The sequence below is a fragment of the Sinocyclocheilus grahami genome, unplaced genomic scaffold (assembly GCF_001515645.1).
Source record: "Sinocyclocheilus grahami isolate Dianchi unplaced genomic scaffold, SAMN03320097.WGS_v1.1 scaffold378.1, whole genome shotgun sequence".
In the NCBI taxonomy this organism is placed as follows: Eukaryota; Metazoa; Chordata; class Actinopteri; order Cypriniformes; family Cyprinidae; genus Sinocyclocheilus; species Sinocyclocheilus grahami.
The window spans coordinates 923,754-950,106 of NW_015505557.1; the positions used below are offsets into that span (position 1 = coordinate 923,754).

The 26,353-nt window shown below is 36.0% G+C and overlaps 1 protein-coding gene across 1 annotated transcript in view; it reads left to right on the forward strand.

Annotated features, from left to right (window-relative positions):
- The first annotated feature begins 455 nt into the window (after nucleotides 1–455).
- LOC107549682 (solute carrier family 35 member F1-like) overlaps nucleotides 456–26,353 on the forward strand; it is a 74,112-nt gene continuing 48,214 nt past the window's right edge. The window contains exon 1 of the mRNA XM_016230856.1: nucleotides 456–830. Coding sequence (XP_016086342.1) covers nucleotides 721–830 — 110 coding nt within the window. The 5' untranslated portion in view covers nucleotides 456–720. The remainder of the gene's footprint in view (nucleotides 831–26,353) is intronic.

A 26,353-nucleotide genomic window follows, 5' to 3' on the forward strand; every position in this document is an offset into this window, starting at 1 on the left:
ATTATTTTCTTAAATGCAATAATTTATTTAAATTTCTCTCTGTATATATACCCGCGTTAACAAATCTGTAATTAAATTCCAAAATAAAATTAAATATTTAAAACAAATATTTATTAGTCTTTTTTAATAAATATGCTTACATTTATCACTGTATTTTATTTTTACATTGTAGAAATATTTTACATTCACTTATGAATGTGCTTACATTTATTTATCCCCACATTTTTTCTTAGATTTACTAAATATGATTAAAAAAAATGTATTACAGTACTTATTGTTACATTTAACAAATGTGCTTACATTTCTTTATTACAGCTCTTTATTTAATGAGCCTCACTTTTAAATGCTTCTCATTGGTTGACGCGTACCGTCGGAAACAGTGGCCTCTAGCGGTCAAACTGTCTATTTCTCTCAAAAACGCACCGCCTCCCAACAATCACGGCAGTCCTGCTCTGGCGTTCAGAAAATGCGCACCGAACCACCGGGAAACATCTGCTCAGAAAGCCAACAGGGGAACAGGTGCATCGTCGCGCATGAATCTGTAACATCTAGTGACTTCTAGGAGCCTCCAGCATCCCTCCTCCATCACTTACTGGAGATACATACACCTGTTTGGTTATTCTCACCTGCAATATGGAGAGCTGGAGCTGCTCGGAATAACCAAAGCCTTAGGAATGATCACTGCTTACTGATTGACCGCTTTAGTTTCCAGCTTTAGAGATGATGCCCGAGCACCAGAACCATGTTGTCACCACTATTGAGACCATGCCATCAGAGACGGTCACCGCATCACCATCGCTGTTTCAGAGGATGAAGAAAGTGTTTAACAGGTAAGAGAAACTACAGGAAATGTTTGGATTTGCTCTTCCACGCCTGCAGAAGTCTATTCAACCTTGTTATGCTATGCACATTTATTAAGATGTTTATTTCGGATTCTCACCTGGTTTGCTCAACCATGTTTACATGATCAGAGTAAACTGAACCAGTCTGTTCTAATGCACACATTAGAGTTCCAGATGTGATGTTTGGGATAGCTGTTCCAAAATTATAAACGTTTATTTTCAGTGTTGGGGGTAACGCGTTACAAGTAACGTGAGTTACGTAATCCGATTACTTTGGTCAAGTAACTAGTAAAGTAACGCATTACTTTTTAATTTACAAGAGAATATCTGAGTTACTTTTTCAAATAAGTTATATTCACAGTGTTGAGAGAAATCAGAAGATGTTACTGTAGTTCTAAAATAAATATTAATATGCATTAATTCATCGCACTCACAAAAAAACAAAACAAACACAGATTCAGTATTCCTCAAAATGAGTAAAAATAATGCAACTCCGAATATGACGCAAACCTGCAATAATTAAATGTTAAACAACACAAATATGCTTTATGTATTTAATCCCATTATATTAGTTAATGTCTTTGCTTCTGACCTTCGACGATCCAGTTCAACCGTACTAATAAGCACAAATTACTCTAGACGAACATTTGTGTGTGTTGAAATTTCTTCTTCTGCATTCTACTGTACGGACGTAAATGTACTTTCCCTTCAGCCTGACGCTTATTCATTTCACTTTTGGTGTGAAAAGGCTTTTATTTTTGCAAAAAATAGAACTTTTTTATTTTAAAAACAAACAAGCAAGCCCTGTCCAGATTTAAAAAGTAACGCAAAAGTAACGTAACGCATTACTTTCCATAAAAAGTTACTAAGTAACGTAATTAGTTACTTTTTTATGGAGTAACGCAATATTGTAATGCATTACTTTTAAAAGTAACTTTCCCCAACACTGATTATTTTCATCTATAGCGAGGTGAAGCATCATTATTTTTTTTTTGTCATTATTTTTACTATTCAGTTGGACAGAGATTTAGGAAATATTAATGTTCTAATGTCAATTTCTTAAATTGATTCCTATAAAACATCCCTCACATGTTGTTCATCTGTCTGCATGCTTGCAGTGAGCATCACTGATTGTCTTTTTGTACAAGTCAGGAATCTCTTCATCACGGTGACGGAAAGGTCTTGAGGAGAAATGCACACTTTGCCTCTTTTGTCTTGTGATGTGTGCATCCATCAATCACAAGAGCATGCTGGCGCCAGAGGAATTCTCTGTCGAACGCCTGTTCAAGTGTGGCCACAGAAAAAAACTGTTGTGTACAATTTGGCCCAATAAAACCGTGATCTGAGCAACTCGGGCTGAAAATCTACTCTATCAGGTTCTAAGGTGGCCAGATTTTGGTTTAGTTTGGGTGGGAGTCAGTGTCAGAAATGAACTTTTCGCTTCAAATAGATTATAAGTAGCTTTTTTACCTTTAACAATGCATCTGTTTGTAGCTTTCAAATCAGATTTTAGTCTTTTGCATCAAAAACCATCATATTAGCACCAAATTAGCATTTAAGACTGTGAGTATGAATAAATGACAATTACAGGCCAACACACTGAAAAAAATGTAACCTTTTCAGCTAATAAATTTCACAAATAATTACAAAGAAATGACATGCTGAATTAAATGTGCGTTTTTGAAGAAGAAAGTCTGAAATAGTATTTTTTTTGTAATTTTTTACAGTCAGTGTGCGGTGTCTGCAGTCACTGAATCCATTACTAATTAAGAATATAAATACGTTTAAAAATTCAAAAATATATATATAGATTTGTCAGAATTTAATTATTTATACTTATAAAGGATAGAAAGCATTTCTCCTCCCATATTTTAAATATTGAGGCATTTTTGTCACTTATGGTAGCATTTTTTTTGCCTTAAGCCCTTGTTCATTTTTGATAGTAATTGGGATATTGTAACTTGAAATGTGTCGAAAGCGTTCCTCTGACTTGTTCGAGTTGTTTAATTGTCTGGCAATTTGTTTGTAAGTGTATCCGGACAGGAGCGTTCAGCAGCTCCAGTTGTGTGTGTGGTTATGCAGAGAGGATGACAGCTGCTAGTCCTAGGTCAGATGAGTCAGGCTGCCCACTCTTTCTCTCTCTTTGCCATCTGCTGGTCCTTTTTTATCCCCGCCACTTGCCTTTATCTCCCAGAACAATGTCCTAGGAGGTGGAATCCGTGCAGGGGCTGATCGGGTTGCACGCTGGGTGCTTCAGTGCCCATTGTGAACCTGCCAAAACTAGAATCTGCTCTTAGAGTGAAAGTGAGGCCTGTTCGTACCGAGGAATCTTTTAACCAGCTGGATGCCACTGTACAGAAATGAACATTTTTAGTGCTGCATCACTATTGCTAGTGCTTATACCCTTATGCACTAAAATGTGGTGTGTAACTCGTCCCACAAAATTTGTGCGGGCATATACAGTATATGAAACCAAAATATATTATTCAACTAATTTTATAATGCAATCACTAAATCAGAGTTTCTGTATTGTTAAATAGATTGTGGCATTTTTGACTGTTCACATATGATATTTTTTTATGATATGATATAGATTCACTTATATAATGTGATGTGTGTGTTTCATTATTTGTGTTTGTATAATCGGATAGTATCGTGAGCTTGGTCTGATCCATCATGCTTAATGTTCTCTGTGTCTGTTTTCCATTCCAAAGCCCAGTAATTAAAAGGGCATACTTATTTGGATGAAGAAGGTCATAGTTATTTATGGGATTTGATGTCATATTGTATTTGTGGTTTCTTAAAGCAATGCTATATAAAGCTTAATTGGCCCATGAATGAAGGAACGATTAAGATTGCATTAATAACCCTCAAGGTTGTTTTGCCCTGGTTGATTGTCTTCCATTTGATATAGTAACTAACCACTTAAAGGAGTAGCTCACTCAAAAACTAAAATATCCGTAATGTTGTTTGAAACCTTAGTGCTTTTTGGAGCTAGAGAGCGTCTGCTAACTGTTGCATTGCAAGAGCAGCATAATGATTTTACAAACAATTTTAATCCATGGCAAAAAGCAGTATATGTGTTTGGAACATATTTGTGTGTAAATAATGACAAAACGTTCTTTTTTTTTTTTGATGCAGTGAACTACATCTTTAAACTTGTACCAAGAGTAAACCTGCCATGCTACTGCTTTTCTCAGTGTGCAACAGGGTTGCGGAAACAATGTGACATAATAAGATATAAAATATGCAACATCTAGTAATTCCCCATGGCGTGTTAGGAGCAGCATTAAAAAAGAGTTTGTCCTCCATTACCTTCGGTAGAGCACTTTTCCGTCCCCACCTCATGGGTAAAATGAGTTGATTGTGGAAACGTGTGTGCGTTGAGAATCAGATCCTTTGTTTCAGTAATTAATATTGTGCCAGTCAACAGTGAACTCAATGAAAATCATTTTTTTGGGGGGGAAAGCAGTTCTTTTTCTCTGACACTCGGATAGTGAGGACAGCTAAGCTAAATCTAATCACGTTTGCTCTGTAGAAAAACCCATGCGGTTCACATGGCACAGAAAAATGGTTGCATTACAGCTAATAATGTTTTTTGGGGTGGGAAATTGATGGATTATATTTCTTTGAAACTGATCTACCCAGCAGTCCCAGCTAGTTCTGTGGCATATGGAGGGGTTGGGCTTCTTGGTAAAACGTTAAAGGGATCGTTCACCCAAAAATGAATATCCTGTCATCCTCAATTTGTTCCAGACCTGCATCATTTCTTTCTTCTGCTGAACACAATTGAAAATGTTTTGAAGAATGTGCCACTTTTTGGTCCCTATTGACTTCCATATTCTTTTTTAGTATTTTTTCCCCTCATACTATGGAAGGCAATGGGTACCAGCAACTGTTTGTTTGCCCACATTCTTCAAAATATCTTCTTTTATGTCCAGTAGAAGAAGGAAACTCATAAAGGTTTGGGACAACCTGAGGATGAGTAAATCATGAGAGAATAAACATTTTTGAACTCTCCCTTTAAGCTATTTTTTAAAACACTTTTCTTAACTCTAATACTAAAATAATAACATGTGTTCATTGTTTTCGGTGTTAATCTGCTAAATATATTTTAAGAAAACAAATTTCCTCAAAAGGTTTCAGATTTTGCCCCTGAAACAAAGATTTCAACCTTTCAGACAGCAATGAATGCTTACTGCCAGACTACAGCTACCACATGGTAGGGTATTTGAAAATATATAATTGGTACAAAATTATTTTTTAAATCAAACAGCCTCTTTGAACCCAACAAGTTCTTCAAGTCATGTGTACTTGAGTTTTTCACATTGTCAGAGTTGTTAAGACGTAATGTAATCCTGTAAGAAAGTGGCTCCTTTTCTTAGCAACGCAGGAGATAATGCATGGAATGTGCATGGCTCATTGGGGAGCGGGTGGGCTGATGTTATTGTTCTGGGGCACCCAAGCCATTCACAGGGTTGTGTGGACTTCCTGGGTCTAACAGCACAACTTTGTTCTCATTTCCTGTGGCACCATTACTGCACGGCCGACAGCTGAAATCATGTGAAATGTTAAATGAAACGTGCCATTCATCCCTCTGAGCCGAAGATTTTAAGGCGGATTACATTCTGATCTTCATTCTAAGAAATGATTCTAAATTATGATTAATCAGATAAGCCCCAAAATTTAATTACAAACAAGTTGTTCTATATGACATGCTTTTATTAGTGAGCTTTGGAAGAAAAGTCCTATAGAAATACTGACATTTTTGCTTAAAGCCTAGAACTCATTGATCCAGTATTTCTCCTTTCAGAATAACAGTGGAGTGGATCTGATGATTTCTGCTCCCAGAATGGCTATTCTGGGGCCTTTTGCCGCAATGTAATTGGCTGTTTAATCATGTGGCGGTAATCGGGTCAGAGGAACTCACATGGCTTGACTTGGCAGGAGCTGTTAAAATCGAGTTAACATTCAGTCTCCGTTATGAAATTCTCCCAATAATGAGCTTCATAGTTTTGGTCGCAGCTTAATGCCCATTTATTGCTTTGTGGAACATTTATGAGCAATTTAATCCAGACGTCTTAATCAGCTTTATTTTGGCTTAGCAGGACACTCTTTAACTCCTTCCTCTGTGCGGTTTAATGTATTTATATCACTTTTTGGTGGTGAGGAGGATGATGTGAGCAGAATGATGTACTGTATTAAAATGTATTTAGTATGATTATGCACTTATAATTGTTTCCTATATGTGATAATTTACTTGCCTTTGTGTTGTCACAAATCTATATATTTCCTCGTTCCATTGAACACAAATGGAGAAATTTTGAATTATGTAGTTTGTTACTCTTTTCCATGCTATTAAAGCGAGGATATATATACACACACACACACATGCATGCACATTTTCAAACAACCATTAAAAAATTTGGGGTCAAATACAATTTTGATATTATTATAATTATTTTTTTAATTCTGTATTTCATTACAAAAAGCAAATTTTTCCTAAAATAAAAGTCTTAGTGTCTTCAATTATGTTCCATTACCATGTACCAGTATATCATGAAGCGGAGCTGTGCATACATATTTATGACTTGGTTACATTATTATTTTTCTTTGCTGTGTTTGTGGGTGGTCTAAGAATAATCAAATCTCACACATACACATCATCAACTTAGGAGGGCGGAAAATGTCTGAAAATCTTGCCATTTCCAAACTCAGCAGTTGGTTTCTCCAGTAAATATTTTGGAGCGCTGGAGTTGCGTGTATGTTCAATTCAATTCAATTCAAGTTTATTTGTATAGCGCCTTTCACGATACAAATCGTTGCAAAGCAACTTTACAGCAAATTAAGTTTCTACATTAATCCAAGAGATTCTGTGTACTGTCTTTTGGTATAATAAGTAATATCTCTGTCTTATCCAAATTTAATAGGAGAAAAATATTGGTCATCAAATCTTTTACATTTTACATTTTAATGAGATGCAGCCTTGGTCTGAAGCAAGAAGCAAGTAATTTGTAATTTTAACAAGTGCAGTTTCTGTGCTATGGTGGGGCCTGAAACCTTCTTCTTAGAGATACATTTTTTGCAGGAAGGAGCACAATTGAGCAGACACAACTATTTCTAAAATTTTAGACATAAAAGGAAGATTTGAGATGGGTCTGTAATTTGCCAGTTCACTAGGATCTAGTTGTGGTTTCTTAATAAGAGGCTTAATAACCGCCAGCTTGAATGGTTTTGGGACGTGACCTAAAGACAACGACGAGTTAATAATATTGAGAAGCGGTTCTTCTGCTACAGGTAACAACTCTTTCAGTAATTTAGTGTGTACAGGATCTAACAGGCATGTTGTTGGTTTAGATGCAGTGATAAGTTTATTTACCTCTTCCTGTCCTATAGTTGTAAAGCACTGCAGTTTATCTTTTGGTGCGATGAATGAAGCTGAAGTATTATACGCTGTAGAATCTATATTTGTTATTGTATTTCTGATGTTATCTATTTTATCAGTGAAGAAATTCATAAAGTCATTACTATTAAACTGTGAGGGAATATTTAGATCGGGTGGTGTCTGGTTATTTGTTAATCTAGCCACTGTGCTAAATAAAAACCTTGGATTGTTTTGGTTATTTTCTATGAGTTTGCTGATATGCTCGGCCCTGCCTGCTTTTAGAGCCTGTCTATAGCTGGACATACTGTTTTTCCACGCAATTCTAAAAACTTCCAAGTTAGTTTTTCTCCATTTGCTCTGAAGACTACGATTACTTTTCAATTTGATGGGGGCAACAGCTTCTAATGTATTAGAGAAGATAGTGCCCATGTTGCTAGTCATTTCGTCTAGTTCTTGTGTATTTATGGGTACACAGAGCAGTTGAGATAAATCAGGCAGGTTATTTGTGAATCTGTCTTTGGTGGCTGGAACACTAGTTCTGCCCGGACGATAACGCGGAGCCATATAGTTAATATCAGTAATGCGCGGCATGCACAATGCATGGAAATGGTCAGTAACATCATCACTTTGAGGTACGATATCTACATCAGTAAGATCAATTCCATGCGATATAATTAAATCTAGCGTATGATTAAAACGATGAGTGGGCCCGGTGACGTTTTGCTTGACTCCAAAAGAGTTTGTATGTGCATGTGCATGTGCATGTGCATGTGCGCGCGTGTGTGTGTGTGTGTGTGTGTTTCAGCGATGAGTGGTGTCAGTGTTTTGCCCAGACATGTGAACACCTCAGATCATTAATGGATCTATTCTGATTGTGCTTCGAGGTGACGGGGAAGCTGGCTTCTGACAATACAGCCAAATCAAATGTAACCAAGAAAAAAAGGAAAGAAAAATCCTTTCCCCTCAATTAATTGCCCCTCACAGCGTTGCAGCAAAGTCAAATATCATCATTCACTTGACGTCTGATTCTCTCCAGTGAAACGTGATTAATCGAGGTGAATTCAGGAGTGACTCCTCGTGTGTCAGTCTGCTGGTGAATGAAGGACGCCCAGGGTTCAATTTGTCTCAGCATGTGCCACTGGGAAGCAGGTGCTTTGATAGGAGGAAGGATGCAGGATGAAGAATCTTAGTGTGCTTCATCTTGAAATTTCCACTCCTATTGCCCAACTCAAAAACAATGGCATGCTCCGTCACATATTTGAATAGGACATATCATACACTTTTGTAGCAGAACCTGAATTCATAATGTTAGTCAAGGTTTCATGCTCTTAAAAACAAAGTTTTAGTTTAAAGGTGCACTAAGCAATTTTTGAAAAACGCTTTTGACCACAGTGTCGGACCGAGTCCCAAAACACACTCGCAGCCAATCAGCAGTAAGGGGCGTCTCTAGTAATGATAGGGAGAAGAGAGCACTCAGTGAGTGCACAGGATGGATATTAGCAGATCAACTATAGATAGAGAGAGATGGCAGATAAAAATAAAAAAAGGACAATTTTGAAAGAAGGGTTACGATCAGGCAAGAGGTAGGACCCGCGTAAATATCGGAGCAGCTTTCCAGTGGTGGAGAAAACTCAAGGAGCAGGAAGGCCTGGAATCAGACGCCGAGGTTGCTTTGTTTCGTCTTGGTAGGTGAGCTACATTGATTTAGCTTTTTCACGCAACTGTTCTGTGTTGGCTTTTGCTTGAATATGCTGTGGCCGGCAGGCATAGCAGATTCCGCCATTGTCGCTGCCAGGGTTGTGTAAGTATGTGTGGGGCGGAGTTATCAAAATAGGTGCGAGGTCCTGTTGGGGTATGGGCGTGTTTGTTTTGGTGCTTTCAAATATCAACATCGTTTGGCAAAAATCGCTTGGTGCACCTTTAACATCTCCATTTTTCACCCTCCTTCTGACTGTTTTTTTCTACTGTATATTACCTTTTAAAAGGTGGGGTCAGTAGGGAAATTAATATTTTTATTCAGCAAGGATGCATAAAAATGATCAAAAATGACACTAAGGACATTTATAATGTTACAAAAGATTTCTGTTTCAAATAAATACTGTTCATTTTAACTTTATATTCATCAAATATAAAGAAAAAAATCCTGACCAAAAAAAAAGGTATCACAGTTTCCACAATAATATTAGTTGGCACAAATGTTTTCAATACTGATATTAATAAGAAATGTTTCTTGAGCCCCAAATCAGCATATTCTAATGATTTCTGAAGGATCATGTGATACTGAAGACTGGAGTAATGGCTGATAAATCCAGCTTTGCATCACAGGAATAAATCACATTTTAAAATATATAAAAACTTTCAACAATCTTACCCACCACCCCATATACAGTATATGACCTTTGACCTTTGCGAGTGCCTGTCCTGTTTGCAAGTTAAAATAATGAAGCATAGTCCCCAAAGATCATGGATTTTGCTGGTTAACATGGCCCCGTTAGCCCTTTTCGTTTTCTTTGGCATATCTGCAAAAACAGAGAAAAAAAACCTGCACATTTTTCTCACTGGTATTTTTGTAAGGGGTCAGTGACAGAGCTGCCACATCTGTACACGTCCCGTCTGGTCATAATCCACACTGACAGCCACTTTTCATCACTGTGACTCTACAAGCTTGAATGTTTGTCATGCAACACTTCCTTCTACTAGAAAGCACTTGAACTGCCCTGTCTGATGACTTGAGTTATTTCAGTGCAATGGAGTGGCATTTTTATGGTGAAGTCTAATACTTAGAGGGGAAATTTCTTGGTGAGGCCGTCTGTGTTTGTACCACCTGAAATGTTATTTTTAACCCTGTAAAGCCTGACATATGAAATAATGGTCAAGTTTAAAAAAACATTTTTTGAAGAGTTTATCGAACCTTTAGGAAAAAAAGATTAAAAAGTTGATCATGTTAATAATTTAGAGGCCTGCTTCTCAAATGTGATGCTGTATGCTTAGGGTTAAAGAGGACATACATTGAGGAATCAAATATCCCTTGATCGTTTGAAATAAAAATGGTTCTATATGTACTGTAAAACATAGTGTAACCTTCAGAACTGACAAATTCACAAGGCCATTTATTGAAATGCCACAGAATTCATTAACACATGATTGCCCACATGTCAGTGATGGCTGTCTGGTCTGATCTGGTCAGTTTGTGTGGCACATTTCAGTGCAGATTGTTTTGTGAATTTGTCAAAATATACAGGTTTTGCAAAGAGAGTGGGCAACACTTTACAATAAGGATCATTAGTTAACATTAGTTAACTCCTTTAGTTAACACGAACTAAGAATGAACAATACTTTACAGCATTTATTAATCTTAGTTAACGTTAATTTCGACATTTACTAATGCATTATTAAAATCAAAAGTTGTGCTTGTTAAAGGGATAGTTCACCCAAAAATGAAAATGTGATGTTTATCTGCTTACCCCCAGGGCATCCAAGATGTAGGTGACTTTGTTTCTTCAGTAGAACACAAACGAAGATTTTTAACTCAAACCGTTGCAGTCTGTCAGTCATATAATGCAAGTGGATGGGAATCACGGCTAAAACATACAATAAAACAAAAAAAAACACACAAATAAAACCAAATTAAACCCTGCAGCTCATGACGATACATTGATGTGTAAAGACACGAAACGATCGGTCGGTGCAAGAAACTGAACAGTATTTATATCGTATTTTACCTCTGATGCACTAAAATGCCTGAACTGTCTGAACTGTACTGCGTGTCCTCGACACACCCCTTGTCCAAATACCCACCCTTGTGGTCTTGGCCACTTGAGAGCGCGTGCGCGCGACAGGAAGTAAGTGCGCAAGACTGTCCCAGGTCTTAAAAATACCAAAGCGCAGTGCGCTTAACGCACACTAAACCCACACTATCCAGAGTGGTATTCGAGGGTTAGTGTATCCCATCATGCATCATGTTCTGGAAATAAATCGTGAGACTTTTTGCCAAGATCGCGCGAGAGGTCACGGAAACCTTTCCAATGTAAGTTAAATATGAATAATAATAAGATATTACATATAATTTGGTAGTAAAACAAAGTGCTACACATTTTATTGCTGCAAAGATTGGTATATTTATTTGTATATTAACATTTGCAACTGCTTTTTATCACTTAATTAAATTGTCATCTATAGGGACTACTGAACAGACATTTAGAAGTTGATTTTAAAATGCAAAGTATTGAAAATAATAATAAAAAGTTGTACACACACTTGTGTTCTTCATGCTCACTTGAACACTTGGGCCAAATACAGGAAATACGGCATATAAGTGGTCACGTGCAAAGACCACAAGTGTGGGTATTTGGACAAGGCAACAGCCTGCGCGTGAGGCGTCGTCTTCTTCTCCTTACTTTTCGGCGGATTGCAGACTTATAAGTGCATTGCCGCCACCTATCTCTCAAATGGACCATTGACACTCTCAATTGAATCTCAATTAGGAGTTATCCTGCTATTGTTATCCTGCTATTGGTTCTTTTGTTCATGTGTCATGTTCTCATTGGTTGTCTCAGTCATGTGTCTTGTCTCTCATTTGTTGGTTCTTGCCATGTGACCTGTATTGTCACTTGGGCCAAATACAGGAAATACGGCATATAAGTGGTCACGTGCAAAGACCACAAGTGTGGGTATTTGGACAAGGCAACAGCCTGCGCGTGAGGCGTCGTCTTCTTCTTCTTACTTTTCGGCGGATTGCAGACTTATAAGTGCATTGCCGCCACCCATCTCTCAAATGGACCATTGACACTCTCAATTGAGATTGTAGAGTTTTTCATTTTTGCGTGAACTATCCCTTTAACTAGTTAATGCACTGTGAATTAACATGAACAACTGTATTTTCATTAACTAACATTAACAAAGATGAATAAATACTGTAATAAATGTATTGCTCATTGTTTGTTCATGTCACATGAACAAATGTACATGAACTAACATTAACTAATGGAACCTTATTGTAAAGTGTTACCAGAGAGGGTTTGCATAGACTATCTTAAAGGGACAGTTCAGCCAAAAATGAAAGTTCTGTCAACATTTTCTTACCCTCAAGTTGTTCCAAACTTTTGTATGACTTTTTTAAAGAATGTTGGTAATCAAACAGTTGCTGGTATCCATTGATTTACATAGTACTATGGTAGTCAATGGGGACCATCAACGGTTTGATTATTAAAATGCAAAGTATTGAAAATAATAATAAAAAGTTGTACACACACTTGTGTTCTTCATGCTCACTTGAACACTTGGGCCAAATACAGGAAATACGGCATATAAGTGGTCACGTGCAAAGACCACAAGTGTGGGTATTTGGACAAGGCAACAGCCTGCGCGTGAGGCGTCGTCTTCTTCTCCTTACTTTTCGGCGGATTGCAGACTTATAAGTGCATTGCCGCCACCTATCTCTCAAATGGACCATTGACACTCTCAATTGAGATTGTAGAGTTTTTCATTTTTGCGTGAACTATCCCTTTAACTAGTTAATGCACTGTGAATTAACATGAACAACTGTATTTTCATTAACTAACATTAACAAAGATGAATAAATACTGTAATAAATGTATTGCTCATTGTTGTTCATGTCACATGAACAAATGTACATGAACTAACATTAACTAATGGAACCTTATTGTAAAGTGAATCTTAAAGGGACAGTTCAGCCAAAAATGAAAGTTCTGTCAACATTTTCTTACCCTCAAGTTGTTCCAAACTTTTGTATGACTTTTTTAAAGAATGTTGGTAATCAAACAGTTGCTGGTATCCATTGATTTACATAGTACTATGGTAGTCAATGGGGACCATCAACGGTTTGATTACCAACATTCTTCAGAATATCTTCTTTTGTCTTTAACAGAAGAAAGAAACTCATACAGGTTTGGAATGACATGAGGGTGAGAAAATAATGATAGAATTTTCAGTTTTGGATGAACTATCCCTTTAATGGTGCATAAACAGAAAATGTATTTCATTGTAAGATCAGAAAATGTTTTTTGGCACAACAAAATTGGACCAACATTACAAGCTGGCTTGAGTGGAAAAAATAAAACATGACCTTTATAATTTTATGAATATTCAGAAATGTAATAAAAAATGTTGATTGACCTTGCTGCTTTATGCTAAATTGTGTTGATTCAGTGCAATATGACGGTTCCGTTTTTCTTAAAGCACAGATTTTCCTGTTTGTTTGTTTTTTTGAATCACACTCTGTGTCCAGAGAATTTCTTTTAATCATAATGAAAACACTTATCTGGTCATTTCAAGCTGCTGAAGCAGAGCCTCAGAAATGCACCTCTAAGAGATTAAAGAGAGAGGGAAAGACTCAGAGATTTATCATGTCTTAGGGGTTAATTAAATGGCTGGACCGTCCCTGTTTGTCTTGACACAAGGATTTCATGTTCATTTCCTTGTGCTGAAATGGAACGCACTCTCCATTTCCTGTCCCCTAGTGTCCAATAAACAGACATTACGCCAAAGACATTTCAGTGCCATTAGTCAATATCCACCTCTGATAAAATCTAAGTGTGCCAAATAACATACTGTCAATGCAATAAAGATCTGTAAAATCAAATTCAGAGTGTAAACTGATACTCTAATGAACTAACGCCTAGTTTTTGGGATATTGCATATCAAGGTGTTTCTTCAACTACAGGCACTTTTGTGTCCTAGGGTTGATATTTATTTTAGATGACATTTTTGTACCTTTGTTTCAGACTTTCAATCTTAATATACACTGAAAAACAACTGAAGTAGAAAGAGTTTTCTCTCAGAAATTGCTAGTCAATTTTACAATAAAATAACAAGGAAATGTCAAGTAGCACATTGAATTAAATGTCATTTTGAAGTAGAAAAACTGAAAACTTATTTTCAATTTGGTTTATTGTGTGGAAATTATTTATATATATATTTTTTCAATGGTAAATATCACTTATAACCAGAATATATTGAGTCTTTTATATTATGCTTTTCAGTTATTCTTTAAAAAAGTGTGAAAATATTATTTAATTGTGTGAATTAAGCATGCATAAAATGCTACCTATGAAATTAGATCTTAGCTAAGCAAAGCAAAGGAGTTGGCCAGTTAATTAAAAAAATATTTCAAATGTCATTTCCATTACTGTTATTTCCACCACAAAATGAAAACAATACATTTGAGAGATATGGTGGAAATTATATTTCAGAAAAATGTGATGCATGTATGTTCACTCTTGGACATTGTTAGCGGACAAATTACATTCATTTGAGAACTTGAAAAGTGTTTAACTGTAAAAGAGTTTCTTTTCTAAAAGTCCACAGGACCAAAAGTGCCCATAGCTTGGATGAGAATAAAGATTTTATGCCAGACACATTTGAGCATTTCAATCAGCTTTAAAAACACCGTGCCAAGTCCAGTCTCCCAGGAAATTCTGAGATCAGAGTCAAAGGTCATTATAGAGAGGATGTGTCCCTGAAGATGGCAGGAGTCCAATTTTCTGGCCCTGTTCGTCCATTTAGCGGTGTCTTCTTGACTGCCAAGGAGTGATGTAAGGCAAGGAGCATCCTCACATAATCAAGGCATTGATCGCACTGGGGCTGTTTGAACATTTTCTCCACACCTCCAGCGGTCATGCAGACTAAACGTTCACACTGGAAGAACAGAAAATACTTTTCCATGAATCTTTTCAACGACAAATTGAAGGCAATGGAGTGTTTATGTATATATACTATTTACATATTGCATATACATCTCATATACATATGACATATTTACTATTTACATAAATGTTTTGATAATATTCTTTGATCTATTGAATAGCAACATAATGGCAAGTTGAGTATATTATTTTTTTGCAACATAGGCATCCTATTGAGATGCAATAAAGCACTGTGTGAGTGTTGAAAGCTAAAATTGCTGTGAATTTTTGACCAGTTGACCGTGCTTTTTTAAATAGTATTTTTTTTGGTTTGAGCTGTGTTGCAATAGCATGCTAGTTTATCAATCTTACTAGTATTTCTACCCTATGTAGTATGCATGTTGTGCACAAAATGTAAATTTTCTGCATGCATGGAGTACCCGTAATATTGTGCATTATACAACAAAGCACACAGCACAGAATAATATATCCCACAATGCAATATTTCATTCCTAGTGTAATGAATGAACCAGAAGTAATTAAAACACCAACAGCTTCATTTGAACTCATTTGACAGCCAAAAATTAAGACAATTTACATAAAATGTATTTATAAATTACTCTTTATTCATTAGGGTTTTACCTGTAGATATTACAAAATATTATATTTAAATATATTTATTTTTTATGTTTAAAAATATTTATATATTATATTTAAATATATTTAGTATATTTACATGATTTAATATATTTTTATGATATACATATTTGATATTTAATATATGTAAAATATAATAATTTATAAAATATTATATTTAATATATTGATATTGTTTCATATATTTGTATGGTATACATATATTCAATATTTTTTAAATTATATATATATATATGTATGTATGTGTGTGTGTGCGTATATATGTTATCAATATTTTTAATATAATATATTTTACAAATATATTTATATAATTGTGTGTACTGCATGTATTTGTGTCATGTCATGTTTTGCTTTCAATATGGACAAACAAATTGCTTCTTACCGGAAACTAACCGATGTTACTCTCAACAAGTAGTTTGTTTTTAGGGTTAACTAGTTTTTATTAAATTACATGATTGTCATCCATGATAGAGAGCCAGCATACTGCACGTTTACCTGTTTAGCATTTGATCAATCGAAACGTTGCATACATCTCGTACAGTATATCATGTCATGCAATGAAAGACCTGAGGAGCTTTTCTGTTCATATACTGCTTTCTTTATGTCGTTAGTCATGGATTCTGATGTTTAAACCCTTCTGTCTGACATCACCGGCCCTGAGAGTTTTTCCAAAGAAGCACTTAGCATGCACAGACACCTTTTAGCATGCACGCTGAGCCCTCCAGACTCTGCTAGCCGCGTCCCAACAGAGCAGCTAAGCTAAGCGGAGCAGGGCCGTAAACGTGGCTTCACTGATGAACAGGGATCTCGGGGCAGAACGAGGGGGTCGGATCATTGACTTGTGGTAACTCATTAGCCCACCTGGCAAACCTTAAACTACATTATTATTCTTCTGTGGTTTTTCTCTTTAGCCCTGATGCCTCTGATGGAACGGGTCCATATACTCCCATCACTGGTTAATGAGGTTTAGGCTTGACCAACTGGGTCAGGCTTCAGGAGCCACAGCTAAAGACCTTCATCTGCTCTCAGGAGTAAATGTGAAAGAGTCCCTCAAGGTATAGATTAAGAGAATAAGACTGAAGACTAGGAAACGGGGAAAAAGAAAAAAAAGGGAAACTGGAAGGTAGAAAAAATTAGATATACAGGGAAGTAAGTGAGAAGATTGAAGAGAACATGAAATTGTTATTTTCTGCAGTTCACCTCTGATTTAGCTTGTTTACCAATCTGTTTTTAAAGCATCATATACTACACTGGAAAAAAACGGGTGTTTAAACAATTTTCACTCAGAAATTGCTAGTAAATTTCACAAATAATTACAAAAAAATGAAGGAGAAAGACTGAAATAGTCCAATCATTTTTGTGTGAGTCATGTCTTTTCTTATGACAAATTGCTTGTATTTGCTGGTACAGTGTCTTGATCAGCTCAAAATTAGGCCATAAAATAATTGGTTACATTTTTTTCCAACCATGCGTCCTTGATTATGTGAGCAGAAAGTAAAAATATATTTTGATTAAATATTATGAATATATTTTAGAATAATGTGGATCATTTTTCCCCCTCATGAAGCAGGCTAGAGAGCAGACTTATAAGGAATTTAATGGGGCCCAAATTTAATTTGTTTTATTGAAGCTGAAATCCATTTTTATGTTAAAATATTTAAAGGGGTCTTATTATGCTTTTTCACTTTTTCAACTTTAGTTAGTCTGTAATGTTGCTGTTTGAGCATAAAAAAGATTTCAAAAACTACAACGAATGACTCGTTTGGACTACAACACATATTTTCTGGGATTTGTGATATCACAAATATCGACGAATGGGACGAGACTTGGTTGAGCTGCACTAGAGGAGGCAACGAGTGTTATCACTATGTCGGAGACACGCTAGCTTTCCCAAGGCAGACGAACTTAGAGTGGCTACAATCATCCGGGTTTAAATCGCGCTCAAATTGATTTGATATTGACGCAATATTTACACTGAAGCTCACAGGCGGCTATGGTAAGGGGCGTGACATTTCCCGACCAGGCACCGAGTGCTGCCAATCACAACACACACTGGCCCAGCTAACCAATCACAGCACATTTCGTATTTCAGAAGGCAGGCCTTCATTTGATACAGGAACTATTCGAGCCGTTCATGCCAGACTGGGGAGAGGTGTTGTAATAATGTCAAATATGTGAAAAATAATGTGTTTTTCGAACAACCTAGTATGAGAGCCTGTTCTAGTACACCCCCAAAACAAAATCAAGACTTTGTAAAAGAGCATAATAGGACCCCTTTAACAATAAGGCAAGACACAATGGGTGAATAGGGTATCTATTTTCAGCTAATAGATAACGTCATACTTCTCCAGTTGATTAATCACAGTAAATTAAGACAATTGTTTGTATTGCAAGTTTTCTGAAATATTATATTTAAATATGCAAATTAAGCACTAATTAGAATGCAATACTTTGCATATTTTTCCATATATCAAAACATTGGATAAAGACATTTTGTTGAAGGTTTTTACAGAGGGAAAATCAGAGGGTATCTTTTTTATCACTCCATAAATCAGAACTATACTGTCAACCCCCAGAAAATAATCACCATGTTTTTGGAATAAAATGTTATACAAATCAGGCAAATGATATATGAACAAACCTCTCTGTAAAAACTTTCTGAATATGGGAATAAAATGGTAAAGTTTGGTGTAGGGCTGGACAATTAATCGAATTTCTAATTGCGATTACAATTATGGATGGCACAATTACGTAAATGTTCAAAGCGGCAATTAATCGTTCAAAGTCCACTTATGTTATTCTGCGTGCTTAAGATGTGTTTTTTTCTTTCTACATGTTATCTTAAGGGTTTTTCCCCATTATTTTAATTTTAGTTTTAGTATAACATTATAATACCATTCATATTTTTATAATTTTTTTAATAATTTTAAGAAGAAACCAATCCGATGTATAGTTGACATTTGAGGCTTAATACTATAGAAAAGCACTAAAGGTTTTTCAGTTAGAGTGTTTTGAGCTTGTTTATTTTCATATAAAAATATGGCATGCAGTTGCATCAAACAATGGTATAAACATCATTCAATGTAAATTGTGATAATCAAAATTAATAATCGCAATTACAATTTCAAGGGAATAATCGACAATTATGATTTTTGTCATAATCGTGCAGCCCTAGTTTGGTGTATGTAAGTGCTACTAAAGTGGAGATTTTTGACTAAAAATATGCATTGTAATTAAAATCTACACATGCAAATAGATAAAGTGCAATCACTTAAAAGTGTATTTTGTATGGTTTCTTTACACTAGACTGAAAGAAGCAAAATACTGTTGCCCAAAATCTCAAAGTTGACCAATGCATGAAAAAATCAATGATTTTGCCTTTAATGTCTTGATTTAATATGTAGAGAAGACTATAATCCATTTGTAGCTTGATTCACTTGAATGTTGCTTGAACATTGGATTACTGCTGTGATTTTGGGTTGAGACCATCTAGAGGGAAAATAGTGGGAAACCTGTATGAAAACAGTCATTATTTTTGCAGTTTCAATTAGTGATGCTAATTACACACTTCACCTTTAAAAGAAAGAAACCGTTAAATGGAGAGGAAGGAGCGAGCGAGGCATTAGCCCCTCTTGTTCCGTTCAGACATGCTGTGCACATGGTTCATGAATAGATGTGTTTGTGAGGAAGTGATCCTGTGAAATATCAGCCCTCTCCTTGTGGGGTCACGAATGTGGGAACAAAGAGAGATTCTGTGTATGTGATCAAGAGGATGCCGGAGAACTTTCAGGGAGCCCAAACTTATGCTGTTGATTGATGCTCAAATGGAGGGAACAGCCTATGAATGGCTTATAATTGACTCTGCATATTAAGCTGGGATATTAGAGAAGATGCAGCAAACATACATTTATAATGCTAGTTATACATTATATATACATTTATGCATATTTATACATATATGAAATAATGCAAATTTCTAATGTAAAATAAGCTTTGTGGACCATATTTATGGACTGTATTTATTCAATAGTATTTTGTATGATGAGAAATCGCACTGAAACACATCCCTTGTTTCTGTGGATATGCTTTGTGATTGCATGTTATCTCTGGGCATCAGATTCATGCTGGGTCACTGAGGATAAATCAAAAGCCTTTCGCAATCCCTCAATAACTGATTAAACATTATTTAGCTACATGATTTGAAAACGGATAGGACCGTTATCATCAGATAAGACTGACCCGAGATAGACTCTCAAGCAAAGAGTGCTAATCATCATATCATATGTTATGGAGAGGCAGTAACATTACAAGTTATGTATGGTTTTAGGGGCTGTTGGGACATGTTCTAGATTTTGCGCTATGTTAGTGTATATAGCGTTATTCTATGTTTTTTATGCTAGTGTGCTTCTTGCTGTTTTTTAGTATCTCACTCCATGAGCACAGCATTTTTAATCACCATATACTGTACACCGTTCAAAAGTGTGAGTTTAATGTGTTTTTTTTTTTGCAATAAATTGGCTGTTTCTTGAGCAGCAAATCTGTGTATTATAATGATTTCTGAAGGATCGTGTGACACTGAAGACTGGAGTTATGATGCTGAAAATTCAGCTTTGCTTTACAGGAATAAATTACACTTTCAAATATATTCAAATAGAAAACAGTTATTTTAAAATTGTAATAAATGTAAATTGTAACAATTTTAATATTTTATAACACACACAAACACACACACACTGTATAGTGCTAGAATATATTAATTTTTTTTATGTTTTTGATGTAGTGTGAGGACATATCTTCCATCACACTAATGGGTTTTGATTCACAGACTATATGTGATTAATGAAAAATGATATAGTATGATCCAAAATGTCAAGAATTGCAGAAATCAAAGCAGTGTTAGCTGCTGAATTTCCCTGATATAAATGCACTTTCCCTGATCTGCCATTGCAGAATTGTGAGTGTTGTAGAAAAAGCTGTTTGGTTTAAATATGCATTTGCTAAAGCAGGTAGGGAGATGAAGGTCTCTGCCAGCATAGATGTCTCCTCATGTCTGACAGCTCAGTGCCTGCCTGGAGGACTGATGGGATATTGAAGAACTGCAGGGTTTTTTTTAGGCTCAGAGCCAGTGTGTTTGGCCCCACCGCTGTGTGTTTAGTGCGCATGGAGTCACTGATGCATCCTCTACTGTATCATGGAATGCAACTTCCTGTCTGATGCTAGAATATATTAATTTTTTTTATGTTTTTGATGTAGTGTGAGGACACATCTTCCATCACACTAATGGGTTTTGATTCACAGACTATATGTGATTAATGAAAAATTATATAGTATGATCCAAAATGTCAAGAATGGCAGAAATCAAAGCAGTGTTAGCTGCTAAATTTCCCTGATATAAATGCACTTTCCCTGATCTGCCTTTGCAGAATTGTGAGTGTTGTAGAAAAAGCTGTTTGGTTTAAATATGCATTTGCTAAAGCAGGTAGGGAGATGAAGGTCTCTGCCAGCATAGATGTCTCCTCATGTCTGACAGCTCAGTGCCTGCCTGGAGGACTGATGGGATATTGAAGAACTGCAGGGTTTTTTTTAGGCTCAGAGCCAGTGTGTTTGGCCCCACCGCTGTGTGTTTAGTGCGCATGGAGTCACTGATGCATCCTCTACTGTATCATGGAATGCAACTTCCTGTCTGATGAAAGAATTGTTGCTTGTAGGAAATGCTGGCAGATTCCTTTGCTGGAAGACAGTTGAAATGGTTGCGTCCTGTTTTTTCCTGCCTCAGATATGTGCTGACTTCTTAGGGGGACGGTATACATGTCACTTCACTGAAGGTTCTGCTAACTAAGAGGAAGTAAAAAACGAAACCGAACCCAATTTGCATGTACACATCCTATCAGGAGTTTTTTTTTTTTTACATTTTCTTGCACATTCAGTTGTTTTGACAAAATGCCAAGGGCTGTGCACCTCCCAGCTTGCGTTCCCTCCTTTCTGCTTCATCTTCAATAAGCTAGTTTTCCCGACAGACCAGAGTACTGCTGGTCGATTCTTTGGTCGTGGCTCCTGCTGGCCGTTGCCCCTTTGGAGATGTTAAAGTGGCTGCATTCCAAAGGCATCTGTAGAGATTTTGAAGAATGATTATCCATGGGCTGCTGAATGACCTGCGGCCGTAAAATTCCCATCTGAGCTGACGCAACTCCAGCTTCACCGGCTCCTGCTCTGGGTTTTCATTCGTTGGTGTTTTTGATAAATAATGCAACTCACCGATCAGCATCAGTAGGCTGCATGGCTTTCATAGAAGAATTGAGCTGCAAGGTCAGTTAAATGGGATGCAGCTGTAGGGGTGGCTGTCCTGTGACTCAGGGCTGCATGATTATGTTGACTGTTCAATAAAGATTAAGCATGTGATCTTTTTTCTTTTTATGCTAAAATGTTCTTCTGTTGGGGTTCAATGTGCAGAGATGACCAGGGCATGTGGTTGGTGATGGTAGTGGCACAAAAATGACACACTGCACGTTAAAAAAACGCCGTATTGAATTAAAAAACTTGGATGGGAAGATTATCTATGAATAACAACTAATGTATTTATAACAACATATATATTTTTGTTTATTTCTATAAAACCTATATATCTTTAATTGGACATTTTCAACCGGACTTTATTTTATAATGCATATAATATTAATTTGTGAATTAAAGCAATATCACATAAGCAAAATCTGTTGTTCTGAATAGCTGTGCATCAGTGATTTGGCCTTTGGCACAAGCAGCACAGTAATGGCAAAAGTTATTGAAAGAACCCTGATTGAATCATTTTTTTAAAGGAATCATTTGAGTAAATGATTCAATGATTCACTCATAAACTTGCTTCATTCTTGAGTGAATCAGTGTTCGAATGAAATCATTTGATTTAATGGTTTCGTGACTCACTGGTAAAGACAACATTTTATTTGTTTATTTATTTATACTGTTCAGAAATTTGGGGTCTGTAAGATTTAACTAATGTTTTTAAAAAAAAAAGTTTTATGGTCTCAAGACATTTACTTGATCAAAAATACAATAACAACAGTAAAAGTGTCAAATATTATTACAATTTAAAGTAATGGTTTTCTATTTTAATATTTTTTTAAATATATTTTTTATTTATTATATGTATTTTTTTAAATATTCCTGTGTTGGCAAATCTGAATTTCAACACTTTTCAGTGTCACATGATCCTTCAGAAATCATCCTAATATGCTGATTTGGAGCTCAAGAAACATTTATTATTATTATCAATGTTGAAAACAACTACTTTATTATTTTTACTGGATTATTTAATAAATAGAAAGTTCATAAGAACAACATTTATTTGAAATAGAAATATTCTACAACAATGTAAGACCACTTTTGATCAATTTAATTCATCCTTGCTGAATGAAATTTCTTTAAAAAAAAACAAACACCAAAAATGTAAACATTAGTGTATTTATGTATGCATGTATGTATTATAATAAGCATTATAACATTATAAGTTGTCATTACGTATCAAGAGCTGTATAACAATTATTTACATTTATGTTTGTATTCCACATTATAGGATGTATATATATAATGACAGGAATTTCAGAGTGAACTGTTTCTTTAAGTGTGCACAGTCATGAGTACATATTGTGTGTGGGCATGAGTCCACATGGACTAATTGGTTAGCATGTGTTGAGACTGTAAGGTTTCCTCGTTCGAGGAGTGTGAGGATCTATGCTTATCTCACGAGCCTCTCTGGGAGGACTGTTTCACAGAACCACTGAAGCAGGAAATGTGGTGTAACCATGAACCGTGATTGTAGCCAGAACTAGCTTGTATCCAGTCAGCAAGCACTGCAACGTGCCTGGAACTTTCTAAAAGCATATATTATTTCAGTGTAATTCTTTCAGTTTAAGCCACAAAATACATAGAAAACACAGTAGAATCAGGCCACCTTTCTCTCAGATAAGAAGTATACTGTTGATTTGAATAATTCATGAGAGCGGTATGCCTGAGTATTTCCGTATTACCTTGTAAAAGCAGGTAAATTATTCATAAAATGAACATCTTGGATTATATAAAAAAAAAAAAGATGAAATAAGACTTGTGATTTAGTGCACTGTGAAAAAGAAAATAGATTTTAGGTTAGGATGTACCCATCCTGCTCATCGATATTCTTGTCAGCTAGGAGCAGCTCTTTTCTCTATGACAATAAGAAAATAAATGAAGCTGCAGAAATTCAGGAGCATCATGGCACTTTTGTTCGTCCACGTACAGAGATTCTCAACCTTTCTTTTCAGATAGGTTGTCTTTATCATAACCAGCAGCTTTTGGGAACTGAGGCACTGAGGTAATTACTTGTCTTTTAGATAGGGTTGGAGTGGGTGCACCCTTCAGATACATTGAATTGTATTGAATTATTTAGAGCCTGACGCTTTTGATCTCAATAGTACCTTTGTGACAGACGACTCGGCCCAGCTAGTTTGAGTTGGTTGCTGGCTGCTGCAATTAAGTAATTGAGAAAAGTGTCAGTTGTGTAATTTAATTCAGGTCTACTTGTGTTGTCAATTTTTGTACCAATATTTTCATTGCCAGACCGAGGACCAAGGTGATTTGCGTAGTAGATTTGGGTATGTAGCCAACATTTATAATTACATTTTAATATTTTATATTAAAATGTAAAGTAATACATTAAAATAAGTGTAATTAATTGCTATCCCAATGTATTTCATTCTATTAATTCAAGTCAAGTCACCTTTATTTATATAGCACTTTATACAATACAGATCGTGTCAAAGCAGCTTCACAGTATTAAACAGGAAAACAATGTGTCGATAATGCAAGCGAACAATAGTAAAGACTCCGTTTAGTGATGATTCAGTGATGTCATCGTTCAGCAATCAAGCTGACAATATTGACAGAAATGAAGTGTCCCCAACTAAGCAAGCCAAAGGCGACATTGGCAAGGAACCAAAACACCTTCGGTGACAGAAATGGAGAAAAAAAACCTTGGGAGAAACCAGGCTCAGTTGAGGGGCCAGTTCTCCTCTGGCCAGACAAAACCAGCTTGGCATGGTTTAATTCCAGGCTGCAACACAAGTCAGATTGTGCAGAGGACTCGTCTGGTTCCTGTGGTTTTGTGCCGATGGTCGTCGAAGTGACACAGGGTTGATAGACTCATTTAAAGTAATGTAATCGTCTGGGTTTAGCCAGGTTTCTGTCAAACAGAGCACATCTAGGTTTTGATCAGTGATCATATCATTTACAAAAAGCGAGGGATCTAGGGATTCATTAAGCCAAGCTTTATCATGTGCTTATCTGTATTATATCGGTTTTTTATTTGTTGAACATCAATTAAATTGTTACTCTTAAATTGGTTTGGACGTTTTTTTTATTTGCTAGTTCGAGGAACAGACACAATCTCTATAGTGTGATATCTAGGTGTAGAAATCTCTATGCCCTGAGAATTAACTGACTTCTGTGACGTGAGGCGGCTAGCAGACGGTCGGTTTAGCCAGTCTGTCTGCTTCCTGACCTGGGCCCCAGTTATTCAAGTACAAACTCTAAGACTATGTGCCATATTTCTAGAGAGAAGAGCGGCACCACCCCATGGATGAAGACCATCTCTTTTCAACAGGTCAGGTCTGCCCCAAAAATTCCTCCAATTGTCTATGAAACCTATGTTATTCTGCGGACACCACTTAGACATCCAGCCATTGAGTGATGTGAGTCTGCTGTGTATCTCATCACCACGGTAAGCAGGGAGGGGACCAGAGCATATTACAGTGTCTGACATTGTACTTGCAAGTTCACACACCTCTTTAATGTTATTTTTAGTGATCTCCGACTGGTGAAGGCGAACATCATTAGTGCTGACGTGAATAACAATCTTACTGGATTTACGTTTAATTGTCAATATTTTTAACTGTTATTGTCATCAATAATCAAAATGATATTATCACAGGATAAATCGTGCAGCACTCGATATATTGATTGTTATAGAAATATCCAAATATCCAAGTGTTCCTCATGAAACTTTCCATCAAGCCTTATGTGTTTTTAGTGGCATTTATCATTAACTTTTATTTGCAGGATCTTCATTAGTAGTTCAGACCTCTACTTCACACGGAGAACCCCGCTGGAGTTTCTGCATTCGTTATGAAAGAATGATGTCACTAATGAACATCTGTTTGATTAGTAAATGATAGTAACTGTCTGTTGCAGATATGAATGCAGAGATGAATGTATAATTAATTAGGTCATGATTATGTTAATCTTGAAGGTAATTGCTAGGATTTCCATGTTAATTTAGGTAATCATATTCAAATCTAATCAGTATGAACAGACTGAAGAAATAGTTCACCTTAAAATATAAAATACTTTTTATCTCACAATTTACTTTTTTCTTGCAATTATGAGTTTATATCTCAGTTCTTACTTGTTTCGCAATTCTAAAAAAAAAAGGCAGAATTGGGAGCTACAAACTCAGAATTGTGTGTAGAAAGTATAGAGATTTAAACTCAAAATTCTAAAGAAAAAAGTAAGAATTGTGACATTTAAACTCACAATTCTATAGATTAAAAAGTCAGAATTGCTAAATACAAACTCAGAATTGTGAAATGTAAATGCTGAATTGCAAGGACAAGTTTGAAATGTGAGATATAAACTTAGAATTGTGAGATAAAAAGTTGCAATTACCTTTATGTTTTGATTCAATGGCGGAAACAGACCTTCATACAAGTACAAGTTACTTCAGAAGTTTTGTCCCTGTAATTCGTGAACTGAAAGTGTCAGCTAAATTGCCAGTTCGAACTTGATGAATTTGCATAACGC